Source organism: Macrotis lagotis, chromosome 5, assembly GCF_037893015.1.
Source record: "Macrotis lagotis isolate mMagLag1 chromosome 5, bilby.v1.9.chrom.fasta, whole genome shotgun sequence".
Lineage (NCBI taxonomy): Eukaryota > Metazoa > Chordata > Mammalia > Peramelemorphia > Peramelidae > Macrotis > Macrotis lagotis.
In genome coordinates, this window is record NC_133662.1 from 141,953,392 (window position 1) to 141,972,427 (window position 19,036).

General features: G+C 35.1%; 1 protein-coding gene and 1 pseudogene across 2 annotated transcripts; both read left to right on the top strand.

Annotated features, from left to right (window-relative positions):
- The first annotated feature begins 2,143 nt into the window (after positions 1 to 2,143).
- LOC141489913 (trace amine-associated receptor 8b-like) lies at positions 2,144 to 3,199 on the top strand (annotated as a pseudogene).
- An 11,889-nt stretch (positions 3,200 to 15,088) lies between these two features.
- Positions 15,089 to 16,919, top strand: LOC141489914 (trace amine-associated receptor 6-like). Of its 2 annotated transcripts, XM_074190265.1 has the most exons (2): positions 15,089 to 15,103; positions 15,882 to 16,919. In XM_074190265.1, exons 1-2 carry the CDS (start codon positions 15,089 to 15,091, stop codon positions 16,917 to 16,919), a joined length of 1,053 nt encoding a protein of 350 aa, XP_074046366.1. The 2 variants fall into 2 exon arrangements, with proteins under 2 accessions (XP_074046366.1, XP_074046365.1); XM_074190264.1 differs by lacking the exon at positions 15,089 to 15,103 and having other exon boundaries at positions 15,864 to 16,919.
- Positions 16,920 to 19,036: the final 2,117 nt, after the last annotated feature.

Here is a 19,036-nt window from a genome sequence, read left to right on the forward strand (position 1 = left end):
ATTCTGCTCTTGACTTTGGGCTGTTTCTATTTTCTCTTCTTCTCCTCTTCTCTATGGTACTTATGGTAGTTGATATTTGCTAATGCTACTACTGCACTGCTCCTCCAACGTTAACTAACTGTCTTGTTCTCCCCAGCCTGTAAAGTCATGCTTGCAACTGCTTCCTCTCTTTTCTTGACTTCTATCAAAAAAAATCCCTTTTTTCCATTGCTGCCTCTTTAAAATATTTACCAGCAAGGCTTTACAATTACTCTACATTAAAATTCATTTCTTATTCTTTTGGGTCAGAGAGCTATGTGATTTCCTCACTAGTAAACAAACCCTCATTGAGTCTTTACAAACCCACCTCCCATACCCACAATTGTTCCAACCTCCTAGACACCCATCCTCTTTGGGGCCATAATTCCAAATTTCTTTCTTGATTGATTAGAATAGTATGTAACTCTATCAGAAGGCCAATATTCCTCTAATATTTGTCATTTTCTTATGGATCTGAGGTGGTACTTCAGAGCTGTTATTTAGAGAATTTTTAAATGGTTCTTAACTTTGATATCTCCAGAAAACTGTGTATTCATACCATTTTGAATATTTTTCTAAAGGGAAATGATATTCTGATTCTTGAGGTTTTGACTTTATTTCCTATATATTTTAGAAAGGAGACTTTTAAAATGCAGCTAGGCAGTACAGTGTGTAGAGCACTGGAGTCAGGTGGACCTGAGTTCAAACGAGCCTCAGATACTTATTAATAATTATCTAGCTGTGTGACCCTGGACAAATCATTTAACCCTATTGCCTTGAAAAAAAAACAAAAAGGAGACTTATCTAAAAAATCTGTGCAAAACATTTTAAATTTTAATTTAATTAAATTTTTAGTTTAAATTCTAAATAATTGATTCTAAATTCTAAATAAATGAATCTCTCTCTCTCTCTCTCTCTCTGTCTCTCTCTCTCCCTCAACCCCCCACCCTTTCCAACCATCCCTTCTTTTTTTTCCTTTTTTCTTATAAACCCTTTCTTTATCTAACCGATAGTGGACAGATAACTTCTTTCTAGACAATGAGGTTATCTTGGTACACAATGTGAGATGTGGGTCTATCCCTAATTTTTGCCAGACTGCTTTCCCATTTTCCCAACAGCTTTTGTCATCTAGTGAATTCTTGCCCAAATATCTAGAATATTTGGGTTTATCAAATACTAGGCGACTATTCATTTGTTTCTGTGTTCTATTCTGTACCCATTATTCTAGTTATTAACCTTTCTGTTTCTTAGCCAGTACCAAATTGTTTTGTCAATTACATCTTTTAAAATTTGGTACTTTGTTTTGAGATGGGATTCCTTTGATTTCTTTGATAATCTTGACTTTTGTCATTATAGTATTATATTAGCTATGACAAATGATGAAATGTATATATGTATATATAATACATTTATTATATAGGCAAATATAATGTATGCAGACATATATATATATACAATGCATATTTGTATCATATATGTGTATTCAAATATATATATATATGTGTGTGTGTGTGTGTGTATTTGCTTATAAAATACATGTATGTAAATGTTCCAGGATTATTAGGCACAGCTTTGTAGGAAAACTTACTAGATAACGATACCTGGGGAAAAATGTTTATCCTCTCAGTTCACACCTTACACTATAGGGGATTCTATCTTAAGGGTTTTCAATAGATAAGATTTCTTTGGCAAAGTTCCTGAAAGTAAAATGTGTTCTGGATATTAATCTAGCCTGACAACATAGGTGAGGCAACTCAAATAAAAGGCGATTAGCAGCAGCATAATCATAGCTCCCAGCTTTTGACAAAGAGAATCTTGTTTCAAGTATAGAACTGGAAGATTAAAAAGAAACCATATCTTAGGAGCAGGTATGGAATTTCTAATGGTTTTTATTAATTTTATTTATTGGCATTTATTTACTGAAAACGCTTATAACTTAGACTTGTAAGTTCTTCTGATTATGCATAATAATATGGAGTTTAGTTCATGTGAGGTAATAGGGAAATGTTTAGACATAACTTCAAATTATTTTATTTATTTCAATGTTATGTGTCTCTTTGTAGGAGAATTGTGAAAATCAGGATCATCAAGAACACAGATACTCCAGGTTTCTAAGAGATGAATCATGAGTAGCAGTTCAGAGTCCCAGCCTGCAGCTGTACTTTTCTGCTTTGAAAATGTAAATGGGTCCTGTATTAAAAATCCCTACTCCCAAGGACCCCGTGTGATCCTCTATATGGCATTTGGCTCTGGAGCTTTGCTTGCAATATTTGGAAACCTGCTGGTAATGATTTCTATCTTTCATTTCAAGCAATTGCACTCTCCAGCCAATTTTCTCATTGCCTCTTTGGCCTGTGCTGATTTTTTGGTGGGAATCACTGTGATGCCCTTCAGCATGGTGAGATCTGTGGAGAGTTGCTGGTATTTTGGGGAGACGTTTTGTACATTTCATAGCTGTGGGGATATAGCATTTTGTTATGCTTCCCTCTTTCATTTGTGCTTCATCTCCATCGATAGATATATTGCTGTCACTGACCCTCTGATCTATCCAACCAAGTTCACTGTGAATATTTCTGGACCGTGCATTGCTCTCTCCTGGATTATCCCCATTACTTACAGTGGTTCTGTTTTCTACACAGGTGCCAATGATGATGGATTGGAGGAATTAATAAGTGCCCTCATTTGTGTAGGGAGTTGTCAGGTTTATGTGAATCAAAATTGGGTGCTGGTAGATTTTTTTGTTGTTCTTAATCCCCACACTGGTTATTGTCATTCTTTACTCTAAGATTTTTCTTGTAGCTAAACTCCAAGCCAGAATGATTGAAAATACAAGTAGAAAAGGGTAATCTTCATCCTCAGATAGTCACAAAGCCAGAGTGGTCAAGAGAGAGAGAAAAGCAGAAAAAACATTGGGTATTGCTGTGATTGCATTTCTGATTTCATGGTTACCCTATTATTGATGCATTAATTAATGCCTTCATAGGCTTCATCACCCCTGCCTATATTTATGAAATCCTTTGTTGGTTTGGTTATTATAACTCTGCCATGAACCCTTTAATTTGTGCTTTTCTTTTATCCATGGTTTAGGAAAGCAATAAAACTGATTGTAACTGGGAAAATCTTACAGGACATCTCTTCAACCATGAATTTATTCTCTGAGCAAGGCAAAGCATTAGAATAAAGAACTTTATAATATATTCTTATGTATTTCTACAGAGAGAAACATATAAGAAAGAAATCATCTTTCAAAAGAGGAGCAGGGCAATTCATAAGGTTTCTTAGTGTTTTTGTATGAATTTCCTGATCACTAGTCAAAGGATTGTGCTTATTTAAATTATGCAGTATTAATTAAGGAGTTCTGGAATCACAAGAATAATTTATCTTGAGAAATTTTCATTTTCCTTCTCCAGTCTACTGGGGTTTTTTTTATTGACAAGGTCTTTCCAGTCAAACTGGACTTCCTGTTTCATTTCCCCAAAATCCCTCTACATTCTTCTGTGTCTCTGTATGGATGGTCTCTCTATGACTTTAATGGTTTCCCTCCTAAACTCTACATTGGAATCCTTACCATCACCCTTCAAAGTATCAGCTGAACCTCCAGTTATACCTTCATTGAATCTCCCAGTTTTTAGTACCAGTCCATTCCCAATATTTTTATTAAGTATGTGTGTGTATGTATGTATGTATATATGTATGTGTATATATATATATATATATATATATATATATATATACAGATGCACACACATTTATATATGTAGGCATATATAGGCATTATATACTTATATGGATATAAGTATATATATATATATACATATAATATTTATTTATCTTTGAATATTGTGGTCCTATCATTACCACCATCACCACCTCTACCTAAAATGAAGTAATTGAGGCCAGGAATGCTCTTGGTTTTCTATTTTTATTCCCAGTACCTAACTTTCCTGGAACATAGATGGCACCATTGATCGACAGATTCTTTTTCTGCTGTAAAATTTTAAACTATTTTCTCTTCTATCCACCCCAGCACTATTCAATCCTCTTCTAAGTTTTCCTCCTCATCCCCTGTTAATTCAGAAATATTATTATTCCTTGAACTCAGTCTTCTGGGATCAATCTTTCACTTTCACACACACACACACACACACACACACACACACACACAAACACACACGAACAACATGGCATTCTATCAGTTATATTAGTCAATTTTCTGTCATCTCTCTTATGTGACATGTTTAGAGTCATTTTACAAAATGATTGAATATCTGCCTTCAGTACAAGTAGTAACAGCTATCTGGGTCAGATGGTCAAAGTAAAAAATATACATCTGAGATAGAGATCAGGATTTATGTTTATGGGACATTTTTAAAATACATGATTTGCTTTGTCATTTCAGTCACCCAATGGGCAAATATGGTCTCACCTGGCAGCATAGAAGTGTGATTTCTCAATTACTTGGCAAATTGGTGATTGATGAATCCATTTCATTAGGTCATGTGGTCAAATTGCCTTTAAATTATTTATACAGTTTTCTATTTTTCGGTAATAAAAATAATTTACAACTACATTCTGAGATATTTGTTTCAGTTAACTTTCAAAACCAGTATTTAACTTATTATATTATTTTCATTTTTTATATTTTTCTTTTAAAGATTTTATTTATTTTGAGTTTTACAATTTTCCCCCTAATCTTGCTTCCCTTCCCCCACCCCCACAGAAGGCAATTTGCTGGTCTTTACCTTGTTTCCATGGTATACACTGATCCAAATTGAATGTGATGAGAGAGAAATCATATCCTTAAGGAAGAAAAATAAAGAATAAGAGATATCAAGATTATATAATAAGACATCTGGGTTTTTTTCTACATTGAAGGTAATAGTCCTTGGTCTTTGTTCAAATTCCACAATTCAATTCTTTCTCTGAATACAGATGGTATTCTCCATTGCAGACAGCCCAAAATTGTTCCTGATTTTTGCACTGATGGAATGCGCAAGTCTATCAAGGTTGATCATCACTCCCATGTTACTGTTAGGGTATACAATGTTTTTTCTGGTTCTTCTCATCTCACTCAGCATCAGTTCATGCAAATCCCTCCAGGCTTCCCTGAATTCCCATCCTTCCTGGTTTCTAATAGAAAAATAGTGTTCCATGGCAGACATATGCCACAGTTTGTTAAGCCATTGCCCAATTGAAGGACATTTACTTTATTTCCAATTCTTTGCCACCACGAACAGGGCTGCTATGGATATTTTTGTATAAGTGATGTTTTTACCCTTTTTCATTATCTCTTCAGGGTATAGATCCAGTAGTGGTATTGCTGGATCAAAGGGTATGCACATTTTATTGTCCTTTGGGCATAGTTCCAAATTACTCTCCAGAAAGGTTGGATGAGTTCACAGCTCCACCAACAATGCATTATTGTCCCAGATTTCCCACATCCCCTCCAACATATTGGCCAGTCTGAGAGGTGTGAGGTGGTATCTCAGAGATGCTTTAATTTGCATTTCTCTAGTAAGTAATATTTTCATTTTTCATAATAGAGATTAATAAACCATTCAATAAATTCAGACAACACATACTAGGTATTCCTGAGTTAGGTGGTAGACACAATAGGGATGCAAATAATGATTAGGAATTATCTCTGTTCTCAGCAAATATATACTCTAGATGGAAATTAAAAGGAAGAAAACATGGACCAGTGGAAAGAGGACTAAACATGGAGTCAGCAGGCCTGAGTATAAATCCTCATTCTGTCACTTACTATGTTATTTACCTTGAACAAATCACTTAATCTTTTCTGGACCTCATTTCCCTCATCTGTAAAATGTGAGAATTTAGGTGAATGATTTCAACTATATATCTATGAACCTATGAAAAGTTTAACAGATAAATTATTTTATGACTAGCATACAAGACCTTCCACAGTCTGGACCTTACCTATGTAACCATATTTTCTACTTCTCCCCTAAATTAACCTTCTCTACCACTACACTGAACTTCTAAGATGCTCCTGAAATACCATATACATCTCTACATCTGTAGGCTTATTCACATCTTTCCCTTTACTTAGAATGGTCTTTTCATTTGCCTATATATATCAATTCCCATCTTTCATTTAAAATTCAACTGAAATTCTACCCAATATCTCCCCCAACCCCTGCTCACATTCTGAATTAAAAAAAAAGTATTAAACAACTTAAAATGAGATAATGGCAAGCAACTTGCATAAGCTCTTTTGGATAAAAATGGCAGACATAGAACAGAACCCAGATTTTCTCATGTCAAAGCTATTATGCATATCACTGTATTATGCTATCTCAGATAGTCCCAGCAATGCCTTTCCCTATTCAAAGATGTTTTTTTCCTACAAGATCCTAAAAAAGTGGTCATCTTGTCCAGGAATTCTGCTTCTGGAAGTAGCCCAGGCCACTTTTGGGTAGTTCTAATAGTTAGAAAATTCTGCCTTATACTCTAATAGCTATCTTGAATATGGCACTTTACTTTGTAAAGCACTAAGTAAATATTATCTCATTTGATCCTCATTACTTTGGTGAATGTTTTAGAGATGAGAAGCTGGAAGCTAAATGACTGGTCCAGAATCTATTCATTAATAATTTTCTGAGGTTGTATTTGAATTTATGTCTTGTTAACTCTAGAACTAATATTCTTCTCTTCTTTAGAATGAATTTATTCAGCAATTTAAGGTTTTTCAATTATTTTATATTTGATAATATAATATTAGAATTTATCTTCCCCACAGCCTTAGAAGGTAATTGTTATTATCCTTATTTTACAGATAAGGAAACTAAGAGAGTTGGAAGTTAAGTGACTTGTCCTGGGTTCCTTAGATACTAAGTTCTGAGGCTGGATTTGAACTCAGGTCTTTCTAAGTGGAAGTCTAGTTTTCTGACCACTTGAACACCCAACCTTACCTTTGTATTGAAATATGTGTCCTAGAACTAGTATAGGATTCTGAATCCAAGCAGAAGAAACCTAATCCCTTTTCCATTGGCAAGTTTTTCTTACAAATCATTTCCAGATCCTCCCCCATTACAGTACATATATCTTGCTTTTAATAACACTGTATTATTAAGAACAAATTAGAAGAAAAACTACTTACTCATATGGTACTTTATAGTTTGTAAATCTCTTTACATACATTAGCTCACTTGATCCTCATGATTACCTTGGAAGGCAAGTGCTATTATCCCCATTGTACAAATGCAGAAACTTTAGCAAGGTAGGATAAATAAATGATTTGCCCAGGGTTACATAGCTAGTAATATCTGAAGCACAATTTGAGCTCAGATCTCTTCTCATTCCAAATCCAGCCTTCTATTCACTGTGTCACCTACTAGTCTTTAACTACATTTAGTTATGATGCCAAGTGTTGACCTCTCCATTCTATAGACCTGAATCTTTGATTGCCAATAAAAACAGGCCCAGAAACACCACCTCACCCCGCTTCTGAAAGCATGATTTAAAGCCCCTGCTCATTTTGCTATAGTTTGTTACCCACCACTTTAGCCATAACTGAATTTAGATGTTACACCTTAAAGAGTAAAAGATTCAGTCTATAGATGACCTCAGATAATGACCCTGGGCAAGTCATTTAATCCTGTTTGTTTTGTATCCTCATCTGTTAAATGAGCTGGTGAAAGAAATGTCAAAACTACTGCAGTATCTTTTGGCGGGGTGGGGCAGGGGGGAGGATTGCAAGGCAATGGAGTTAAGTGACTTGCCCAAAGTCACACAGCTAGGGAATTATTAAGTGTCTGAGAATGGATTTGAACTCAGCTCCTCCTAACTGCAGGGCCAGTGCTCTATCCATTGCACTACCTAGCTGCTCTACTCCAGTATCTTCACCAAGAAAACTAGACTAGAGACTAGATTTGGTCACAGGAAAATGAGTCTTCCTTCCCAGGTCTTGAACATCTAGCTTCCCCTAACAGGGACTACATTGTCTTCCTATTCAAAATATGCATATTAAGTTATTATGAACTAAAAGAACTATCTACTTTTTATGATGAATGCAGACAGGCATCATGACATTGTGGATTGAGGTTTCATTTGAAGTCAGAATCTTGACATGCTTAGAATCTTCTCCTACCTCTGACATTACTTAAGACCAAGGTCAAGTCACATTGAAGAAGAGGAAATATTAGACAGGGAAATATAGTTTATAACCTTGTTCTCTCTGTACTGACCACATACCTTCCCCTACCTTCCCAGTGTTCAATAAACTTTTTTTAATTCTGTAAATATTTCACTTGTTTTCCAATTATATACAATATAGTTTCTACCAGTCTTTTTTAAAAAGGTTTTGAATTTTACAGTTTTCCCTTCTCTCACTTTCCTCTCTCCCCCCATCAGAAGGCAGCCTGATATAGTCTTTACATTTATTTCCATGATACGCATAGATCAAAATTGAATGTGTTGAGAGAAAAAGGTAATACATAAGACAACTTTTAGAAAATTGAATATAATAATCTTTGTTTTTTTTTAAACTCCACAGTTCCTTCTGTGTGGGATGAAGTTTTGAGATTTCTTCAATAAAAAGTTATAGATTGAATCTGGTTAGCTATGTGTCCCTCCTCCCTTGACAAAGCAAACTTCTGGGATATTGTTGAAGAGTCAACTGACTTCATCTTATCTGTTGATGTTTGGAAAATGATTCAATTCCTGGGACTAAAGAGATAATCTGGTTTCAGTTTTAATTTTATGTTCCTTTTCCTAGATTAGTTTGCTTTGTTTGAATTTTATGCTCCTTTCCCTAAGGTAGTTCTTGTGATTAGATTGTAAAACCACATCCCTCATTATTAACAAGGGTGGGTCAGTGGGGTGGGGGGGGATCATGTTAGGATAAATGTGATTCTTGAACCTTTCTCTTTAGCCTCAGCTGATTGTGGCCCATTTCTTGAGAAACAAATAAAGCCTTCTCTTCATACCTTGAGAGATCTCTGAAATTTATTCAAGTGGTATTTGTCCCACACACGTCTCTGGATATAGATGGTATTCTCTATCACAAATCTTCTGAAATTGTCCTTCATCATTGCGGGAGTGAGCAAATCCATCAAGGTTGATCATCATCCCATGATGTTAAGGTGTATAATGTTCTGGTTCTGCTCATCTAGCTCAACATCAATTCATGCAAGTCTTTCCAGACTTCTTGAATTCCCATCCCTCCTGATTTCTAATAGAACAATAGAGTTCCATAACATACATAAACCACAATTTGTTCAGCCACTCTCTAATTGATGAACATCCCTTCAATTTTCAATTCTTTGCCATTACAAACAGAGCTGCTATGGATATTTTTATACAAATGGTCTCTTCAGGTTACAGAACCAGTAGTGGTATTCCTGGATCCAAGGGTATGTATAGTTTTATTGCTCTTTCGGCATAATTCCAAATTATTCTCCAGAAAGGCTGGATCAGTTCACAGCTCCACCAGCAATGTATTAGTGTCCCAGATTTCCTGCATCCCCTCCAACATTGATCATTATCCTTTATGACCATATTGGCCAATCTGAGAGCTGTGAGGTGGTACCTCAGAGATGCTTTAATTTGCATCTCTCTAATCAATGATAATGAATAAGAAAATTAAGTTTTCTTATAAGTAAGTTCTCTCGAGCCTATATGAGGATGTGCCTTCCTCACGAATTTACCCCCCCAACATTCCATAAGTGATTTGGCCAAATTCCAAAGGTTCCAGGAGCCAGCCACTCCTTGGAATACACAGGTAGTACTGGGGAGAACTGGCTATTCTCACAGTATTGACTTTATTCAAAGTAAAATTTTCCAGCCCCCTATGGCATTTCCTTGAAGTCTTCAAACTGGTAGACTTGTAGGCTTTTCCCATATTACTGTTAAAGGAACTCCCTCCCAACTAAGGAAATCCCTCCCAAATAAATTAGCAACTAGCCTTCTTTGTTCTCCACTGATAAACACTCTGAGGCTTCAAGCATTGGTGGGAATCTCACCCATGGAGAATTGATTCTGCCTGGGGCTCGCTCTTTCTTTCTTTCTTTCTTTCTTTCTTTCTTTCTTTCTTTCTCTATTTCTTTCTTTCTTCCTTTCTTTCCCAATTGGGACTCAGAAAAGGCTGAAAAAGAACACAGGCTCCCCCCAGCCATGGACTATTCAGAGTTGGTGCTCCCCCAAATTGGTGATGTTATCTTTTTCTTCTACTTTGATTATAGTATTACTAACCCATTGTCTTTAATGTATTAGTTGCTGTATTGGATGTTATTGTAATCAATCTATTCCTTGTGTTGTGTAATTAAAATACTTTCATTCTCACGAGTATCAGCAAGAGTGTCATTTGCAGGAAGGAATCCGAACCTCATTTAAGAGCAATTTTTCATAAGTAAAGTACCTTGCTCCTCCCTGGCAAGGACTCCTGGTAACCCCCCCCCCCAAAAAAAAGCCCCAATCAATCTGAAAGGATTAAATCTTTGAATCTAGCCTCAGACACTTGACTCTTACTAACTGTGTGACCTTAGGCAAATCACTTAAGTACCTCCCATCCAGGGCTGTCTGTGGTCATTCTGATTCATATCAGGCCACTGGATCCATACGGCCCTGGCGGGAAAAGTGAGGATGGTGATTCAGGCATAGCCCCCCTCACTCAAAACCAATTCATGTGCTTGTCATGTCATGATCTTCAAGAACAAAGGTCAAACATAATCAAGTCTTTGACTTATTACCTCTCGTCTACATATCCCTAATTACCTCACCTCCACTATCACTCCCTAAGTTTGTCTTAACAAGCTCACTGACTTCTCAGTTGAGTTTTTCCACTTTGTGAAATTCAATTTTCTCTAGAATGGGGAAAAAACTTTCCCCAAATAAAACTCCATTGCTCCTCTACTTTTCCTTACTAATCTTTTATGGAGGCTTAGATTGTTTAGTTGCTTAGGAATCAGTGGTTTCCTGCCCTTTAGGCTTTCATTCCCCTCAACTCAAGCTAATCAATCACCTCAGAATAAACATTTTTTTGTCCCTAAAATTTCTTCTCAGACAGAATTGGTCTTTTGGGTCTATGGAAGAAGCAGTGTTTTGGGGAATGGTCTGGGTCTTGTATTGAAGAGATTGCTAAAGGAGGTGTGGCTGTAGGATGAGCTCCTATCTGGTTTAAGGAGACATATTATTGCAATCTAGCTTGACTCACAGGGGAGAATATGGCCAGGATCAAAATAAAGGTCAATAGGAAATATTTTAACAGTATAGTGAAGATTACAAAGATCAATTTTATATACATAGGATTTAAACATTTTAACAGTGTAGAAAAAGATTACAAAATGTGTTTCCACTTGCAATAATTCTCTGTGCCCATAGTTCCCTCTATCAGTGTGAAAACTGGAAATTTTGCTGAATAGGTTTTTAGTTATTGGTTCTATCTAAGATTGTAGTTGAAAAATTATAAAAGAATATTGGGTACCCCTTGGCATGCCATCAGCACTGGTATGATTTTTAAAAATGAACCTAAAATTATGATGTGCTAATTGTTTTGATTTCAAAATTAATTAAACCATAGGTGCCTACTGTCTTGTTTGAGGAAATTTATGGGTTTTTCTTTTTTTCTCCTGAAGCTCTTCTCCCACAGTTTATCCCTTTCCTTGACATTTCACTTGATCTAAAGTGGCTCTAACCATCCCATTCCCTCAGTTTAGCTTGGTTTCTGCCTCCATGGCCTTGGTTTTAGTGAATCTCCCTTTGCTACCCTGAATAAGCCAAAGGTATTTATTTTGAATTTATTTAATTTGGAAGAACCACATTAATTAGGCAGTCAGGCATTTGGCAATTTTGTTAAAATGGTGTGTGAAGTTATTCCCATATTAAATATAATTTAAAACTTTATATGCATCTCTGAGTATTTTGCAGTTAAATATCTTTGGGGAAAGTATAATTGGGGAAAGTTAAAGTAATGGAGCATTTTAGGAATCAAGATGGCAAGTCACCTTATGGAGACAGGATTTTAGTATTTTAAGGAGTCAGAAAGGAGATGCCATGTTTTCAAACTTCCCCTTGCTATAGTCCATCAAATAATACTAAATAATTGAAATTATAAATTGAATTTCTGTAAAATCTTGGAAATTGAGGTAGAATTCATTTTGGTCTTATATCAAGTGAAATTTAATAATATTACTATATTAGGAAACTTGTAAACTATTTTGATCTCATTTTAAGTGAAATTTAGAATTATTACTATATTAGGAAAGTTGCTATTTTTTAAAGTGGTTATAAGGCAAATGCTATTTTTATTATCACTTTAATTAAATGTAGCTACTTCATAATTTGACATGGTTTTTAATTAGGAAATCTGATAATTTTTTTATATAATTTTCTGTAGATCTTATAAGGGACTGTTGTGTGTCTGGGAGTACTGTAAACTTTCATGACCTGGTGTCCTCGAGCACCAGAGCCTTGTTTTACTTGTTGAATGTAGAGTGCCATGGGAGTGGGAGTGGACCAGGGACTGGTGAGGATATTTAAGCACTTGTATTTGGTTTAATAAACAGAGTACTAGGAGATCTTGGAGATCTAGGAGATCTATGAGATCCTTGTCTTCTTTGTCTCCTGCCCCCTCAACGTTTGCCTAGGGAAAGGATAAGCGAGTCTGGAAAGGAACTCAACAAGATCTGAATGTACATTTAACAAAATTTAAGCCCCCTGATTAGGTGATTTTTGAAAAAGGGAGGGAAGGAATGGGTTTACTCTATGTATAACTCTTTAAAGTCTATATTTGAAAGGAAATTAAGGCTATTTAAATAATATGAAATTGTGAAATTGTTAACTGAGTTGTTGAGATTACCTTGAGCTTTTAAAATAAAAATATGAAGTAAAATTTAAAGATCTGATAAGATATTGTTTTATTAAGAACTTTTTTCTCTTTGGCTTAGAAAGCTGAGCCAGCTCAAAAACTGAAACATACTTAAAACAAAACAGGAAGTAACTTGAAAATGTTGTGTTTACTGTTCTATTAGAAACCAGGAGGGATGGGAATTCAGGGAAGCCTGGAAGAATTTGCATGAACTGATGCTGAGTGAAATGAGAAGAACTAGAAAAACACTGTACACCCTAACAGCAACATGGGGGTGATGATCAACCTTCATGGACTTGCTTATTCCATCAGTGCAACAATCATGGACAATTTGGGGATATCTGCAATGGAGAATACTATCTGTATCCAGAGAAATAATTATGGGGTTTGAATGAAGACCAAAGAATATTACCTTTAATTTAGGGAAAAAAGTTATCTTATTATGTAATTCAGCTATCTTTTATACTTTATTTTTCTTCCTTAAGGATATGATTTCTCTCTCATCACATTCAGCTTACAACAATGTGAAGACTAACAGACTGACTTTGACGGGGTATAGAAGGAAGATTGGGGGGGAAATTGTAAAGCTCAAAATAAATAAAATCTTTTTTAAAAAGAAAATATTGTGTTACTATTTTGTGAATAATTTGAATAGATCTGAAAGTTTTTGTAATTTGACTTTTTTTGTTTGTTTTTTTCAAGGCAATGGGGTTAAGTGACTTGCCCAAGGTCACACAGCTAAGTATTAATTGTCTGAGGCTGGATTTGAACTCAAGACTTCCTGACTCCAGGGCTAGTTCTCTAGCCACTGTGTCACCTAACTTCTCCCTGTAATTTGATTTTTAAGTTAAGTATTTATGGAAATATAATCTCTCTCTCTCTCTCTCTCTCTCTCTCTTACTATATATATATATATATATATACATATATATATACACATACACATAAATATATATATGTGTGTGTGTTTGTATTATAAACTATAAATCAAAAGATAAATTATAAAATTTTTCTGGCAATGTGGAACCCAGATTTGAAGTGATTTAGGATGTGCTCTTATTTGAGGTAGATTGAATCCTAGCAAAGTGTGTGGTATATAAGAGGTGATCAATAACTTCCAACTTTCTTGATTTTTTCTCTTCTTCCTTCCTTCCTATGAAATAGTAAAATAAAAGAGCTTGAAGGTACCTTAGTGATTACCTGATCCAATCTTCCTTGAAATGAGCAGTTACATGAATAGATTGAGACATACTCTAATATGGGCCATTTCACAATTTAAATCTGATAGTCTGGACACCCATTGTTTGAAGTAATCTTTTCAAATATAGAGAGGCTGCCAAGAAATCCTCATGTTTTCTTACTCCAACAAGGTTCTAAGGAAACATAGGAAAATTACTTGTATCTTTAAATATTATGTATTCAGATAGACCACCACACACCTTGGGGTGGTGATCTATATCCATCTCCAACATCATCCTCAATGATACTCTCCTCTCCTCTGCCCAGGAAGTCTGCCAAGCTTGACCTCCTTTTAAAAATTGGTGATCATTGTTTTTTGTTGCTCATATATTTTTATAGATCTCCAGTTGTGTACAAAACGATTGTCTTATTTTATCTAGTTAATGGAGATGTACAAGAGACCAACAAAAGAAGAGAATGATTAGGCACCATTGCCAGGTCCCTGCTAGAGTTTAGATTCCTATCTAATGAGCAGTTTATAATTAACTATAAAATTTTCTTAAATTTGTGATTATAGATCAGTTCTAATATAAGAATATATAATAGAGACATATATATAGGTGGTTTTGGGGGTTATTGTTGCTGTTATTGTGACCAGACTTGGGGTTTTGTAATGTAACAAGCACCATCCATCAATATAAATGAGGACTTGCTCTGCAACTTGAAATTTTAGAGAATTGCTGGGGACAATAGGAGTCATATAATAAGTATGAACCCTAGTCTTGTTGAGTCAGAGCCTGGCTCTTGATCCTCTAGAATATTATGTCTACATGTGACCTCAAATATGTTCAAAGCATTTACATGCATATGATCCCAAACATATGTGTATATATGTACATGATACACACTGCACAGCAAATATATTTGGCATTTATTTGTTCCTCACACAAACATGAATCCAGCATGTATTTATGCAGAATTGTGCATGTGTTTTGCATGTACTATAACATGTGTTTAATAACATAATATGTATAGCATTAATAATATGTTGTGATCCATGAAATGAGCAGCAATCTAGTAACTATTGTTTTAGCCAAGACAGTTAATGAAATGTATATATGTGGATACAATGCATGTAATGTCTAGCCATATTTATAATGTATGTCAGCATGCATGTATATATACAAAGTATGATTGTTGTATACATGTATATTTAGATATATAAGTATGTATATGAATATGCTTATAAAATATATATGTGTGTTTATGTTCCTAAAATATTTAGTTTTGTTGGAAAACTTCCTAGGTAATGATCCCTGGAAAAAAAGTTTATTCTCTCAGTTCACACCTTGCACTATAGGGGATTATATCTTAAGGGTTTTCAGTAGATGAGATTTCTTTGGCAAAGTTCCTGAAAGTAATATGTGCTTTGGGTATTAATCTGACCTGACAACATAAGGGAGACAATTCAAATAAAAGGTGATGGCAGCTGCATAACCATGTCATATCTCCCAGCTTTTAAGAAGCTGTTCCAGGTATAGAACCAGAAGATTGAGAGGAAATGTTATCTTAGGGGCAGGGTATGGCATTTCTAATGTTTAAGTACATCCAAAGTAGATGTGCTTTCAGTTAGTAATTTAATTTATTGGCATTTATTTATTGAAAACATTGAAAATTATGATTGTGAATAATAATATGAAGTTTAGATGAAAGAAAATTTTTGTATATAACTTGAAATTATTTTATTTATTTCAAGTAATGTGTCTTTTTTGTAGGAAAATTTCGAATTTCAGTATCATCACAAACACGGATAAACCAAGTTTCTAAGAGAAGAATCATGAGTAGCAGTTCAGAGTCCCAGCCTGCAGCTGTACTTTTCTGCTTTGAAAATGTAAATGGGTCCTGTATTAAAAATCCCTACTCCCAAGGACCCCGTGTGATCCTCTATATGGCATTTGGCTCTGGAGCTTTGCTTGCAATATTTGGAAACCTGCTGGTAATGATTTCTATCTTTCATTTCAAGCAATTGCACTCTCCAGCCAATTTTCTCATTGTCTCTTTGGCCTGTGCTGATTTTTTGGTGGGAATCACTGTGATGCCCTTCAGCATGGTGAGATCTGTGGAGAGTTGCTGGTATTTTGGGGAGACGTTCTGTACATTTCATAGCTGTGGGGATATAGCATTTTGTTATGCTTCCCTCTTTCATTTGTGCTTCATCTCCATCGATAGATATATTGCTGTCACTGACCCTCTGATCTATCCAACCAAGTTCACTGTGAATATTTCTGGACTGTGCATTGCTCTCTCCTGGATTATCCCCATTACTTACAGTGGTTCTGTTTTCTACACAGGTGCCAATGATGATGGATTGGAGGAATTAATAAGTGCTCTCACCTGTGTGGGGAGTTGTCAGATTTATGTGAATCAAAATTGGGTGCTGGTAGATTTTTTGTTGTTCTTAATCCCCACACTGGTTATTGTCATTCTTTACTCTAAGATTTTTCTTGTAGCTAAACTCCAAGCTAGAAAGATTGAAAATACAAGTAGTAAAGGGGAATCTTCATTCTCAGACAGTTACAAAGCCAGAGTGGCCAAAAGGGAGAGAAAAGCAGCAAAAACACTGGGTATTGCAGTGATTGCATTTCTGATTTCATATTTACCCTATTCTATTGATGCATTATTTGATGCATTTGTAGGTTTCATCACCCCTGCCTATGTTTATGAAATCCTTTGTTGGTTTGCTTATTATAATTCTGCCATGAACCCTTTAATTTATGCTTTCTTTTATCCATGGTTTAGGAAAGCAATAAAACTGATTGTAACTGGGAAAATCTTACAGGACAGTTCTTCAACCATGAATTTATTCTCTGAGCAAGGCAAAGCATTAGAATAAAGAATTTTACATCATATTTTTATGTACTTCTGATTTCTGAATATATGTGGAGAATTACTATATAATTACAAAGAGAATAGATAAGATAGAAATCATTTTTCAAAAGAGGAATAAAAATTAAATTAGACAAGGCAAGGTTTCTTATTGTCTTTAAATAAATGTGTGGATTTCCTGATCACTAGTGCAAAAGACTTTGCTTACTTAAATTATACAGGATTAACTAAGGACCACTGCAATCTCTACAATTATTTCTCTTCAGGAATCCTCATTTTCTTCCCTCTGATTTTTTGTTTTTTATGATCTGTCCCAAGACCTCTTGTGGTTTCATTTCCACAAAATACCTTCTTTGTATAGATGCCCCCTCCCTTGGGTATTTTTAATGGTTTCCCTCCTAAGCTCTGAACATTAAAATCCCTACAATTACCCTCCAAAGTATCAACTCAAACATATCTTTACTGATTCTCTTAGCCAGTCCATCCCCATCATTGATGTCTCTGGGGCTTTCTGAAACTGTGTTATTTTTATTTTCCTTTTAGTCTCCCAGTAACTAACCATTTAGTTTTCTCACCTCTCATCATTGAAGTATGACTTATTAATTACTTGACATATTTGGTATTGATGCATCCTTGATCCATTTCATTAGATCATTTAGTTAAAATTACCTTTAAATGTGTTTCCAGAGACTTCCCTTTTAAATAATAAAAATAATTTGTAACTGCATTCTGAAATATTTATTTCAGTTTAACTTATTGCATCAGTTTTTATTGTTTTAAAATATGAATTATAAATCATTCAATAGATTCAGGCAACAAATACTAGATATTCCTGTGTTAGGTAGTAGACTCAATGAGAATACAAATAATTATAAAGAATTATCTCTTTTCTCAGAAGATAAATAATCTAGAAGGCAATAAAAAGGAAGAAACATAGAGCAGTGGAAAGAGAGTTAAACAGATTTAGCAGGCCTGAGTGTGAATCCTGGCCCTACCATTGCTCCCTTTTTTCACCTTGAACTTGATCTTTTTTGGACCTCATTTCCCATATCTACAAAATGTGAGAACTGAGTTAGATGACATCCAAGATTGCTTTCAGTTCTATATCTATGACCCTAAGGAAAAATTAACAGAGAAGTTATTCTATGGCTAGAATACTAGGTAGGCATTCAAGATCCTCCCCAATCTGAACCTTATCTATGTATCTCTATTTTCTACTACTCCCCTAAATAAATTACATGTATTTCTGTATCTGTAGATTTACTCAAATCTTTCCTTTGGTTTAGGATGATCATTTCCTCCCTAAATGTATCAAGTCACACCTTTCATTTCAGATCAGCTGCAGTTCTACCTGATAACCTCCCCCCAACTTCTGATTAACAACTTTGGGGATCAATCATCCTGACTCTTAGATCACTCTCTTATTTAAAAAAGTATTAAACAACTTAGAAATATAGCAATGGCATGTGATTTGTACAAGGTTTTATGCATAAAAATGGCAAACCTAGGATGGATCCTAAAATTTTCTAATGCCAAAGCTGTTATATATTTCATTGTATTGTGCCTATCTTGGAACAATGAAGTCATAGCAGTGCCCTTTCTTATTCAAATACTGTAAGGTCCTATAAAAGTGATCATTTACCGTTTGATTCAGTGTCTACTGTGTCCAGGAATTCTGCTTCTGGGCTATCATTCTGATAGTTAGCATTTATATAGTGATTTAAAGTTTGCAAAGCATTTTACAAATAATCTCATTTGATCCAAATAGCAACCATGGGGAGATGAGGAGATCAAAGTGGAAAAAAGATTGAGTGACTTGGGTATGGTCACACAATTAGTAAGTATCTGAGACTGGATTTGAACTCATATCTTCCGAATTACCTTTACTTTAAGGCTTATAAATTGCTATTTACTATGTCCTTATATGAGGGTCTAATGTTAGACCACAAGCAGATTCTCATGAAGCATTTTCAGCCTCTAGAAGATGACAGAAGTCTCAGCCTTCTGTACCCCAACGGGAATCCTGGAGCCCAAGTCCATTCAAGTCCTGCTGGAAGTTCAGGCCTCCCCAGACATCCAGGTGCTGAGGGAAGTTAGGAAGAGATTCTGAGTCATCTACCAAAC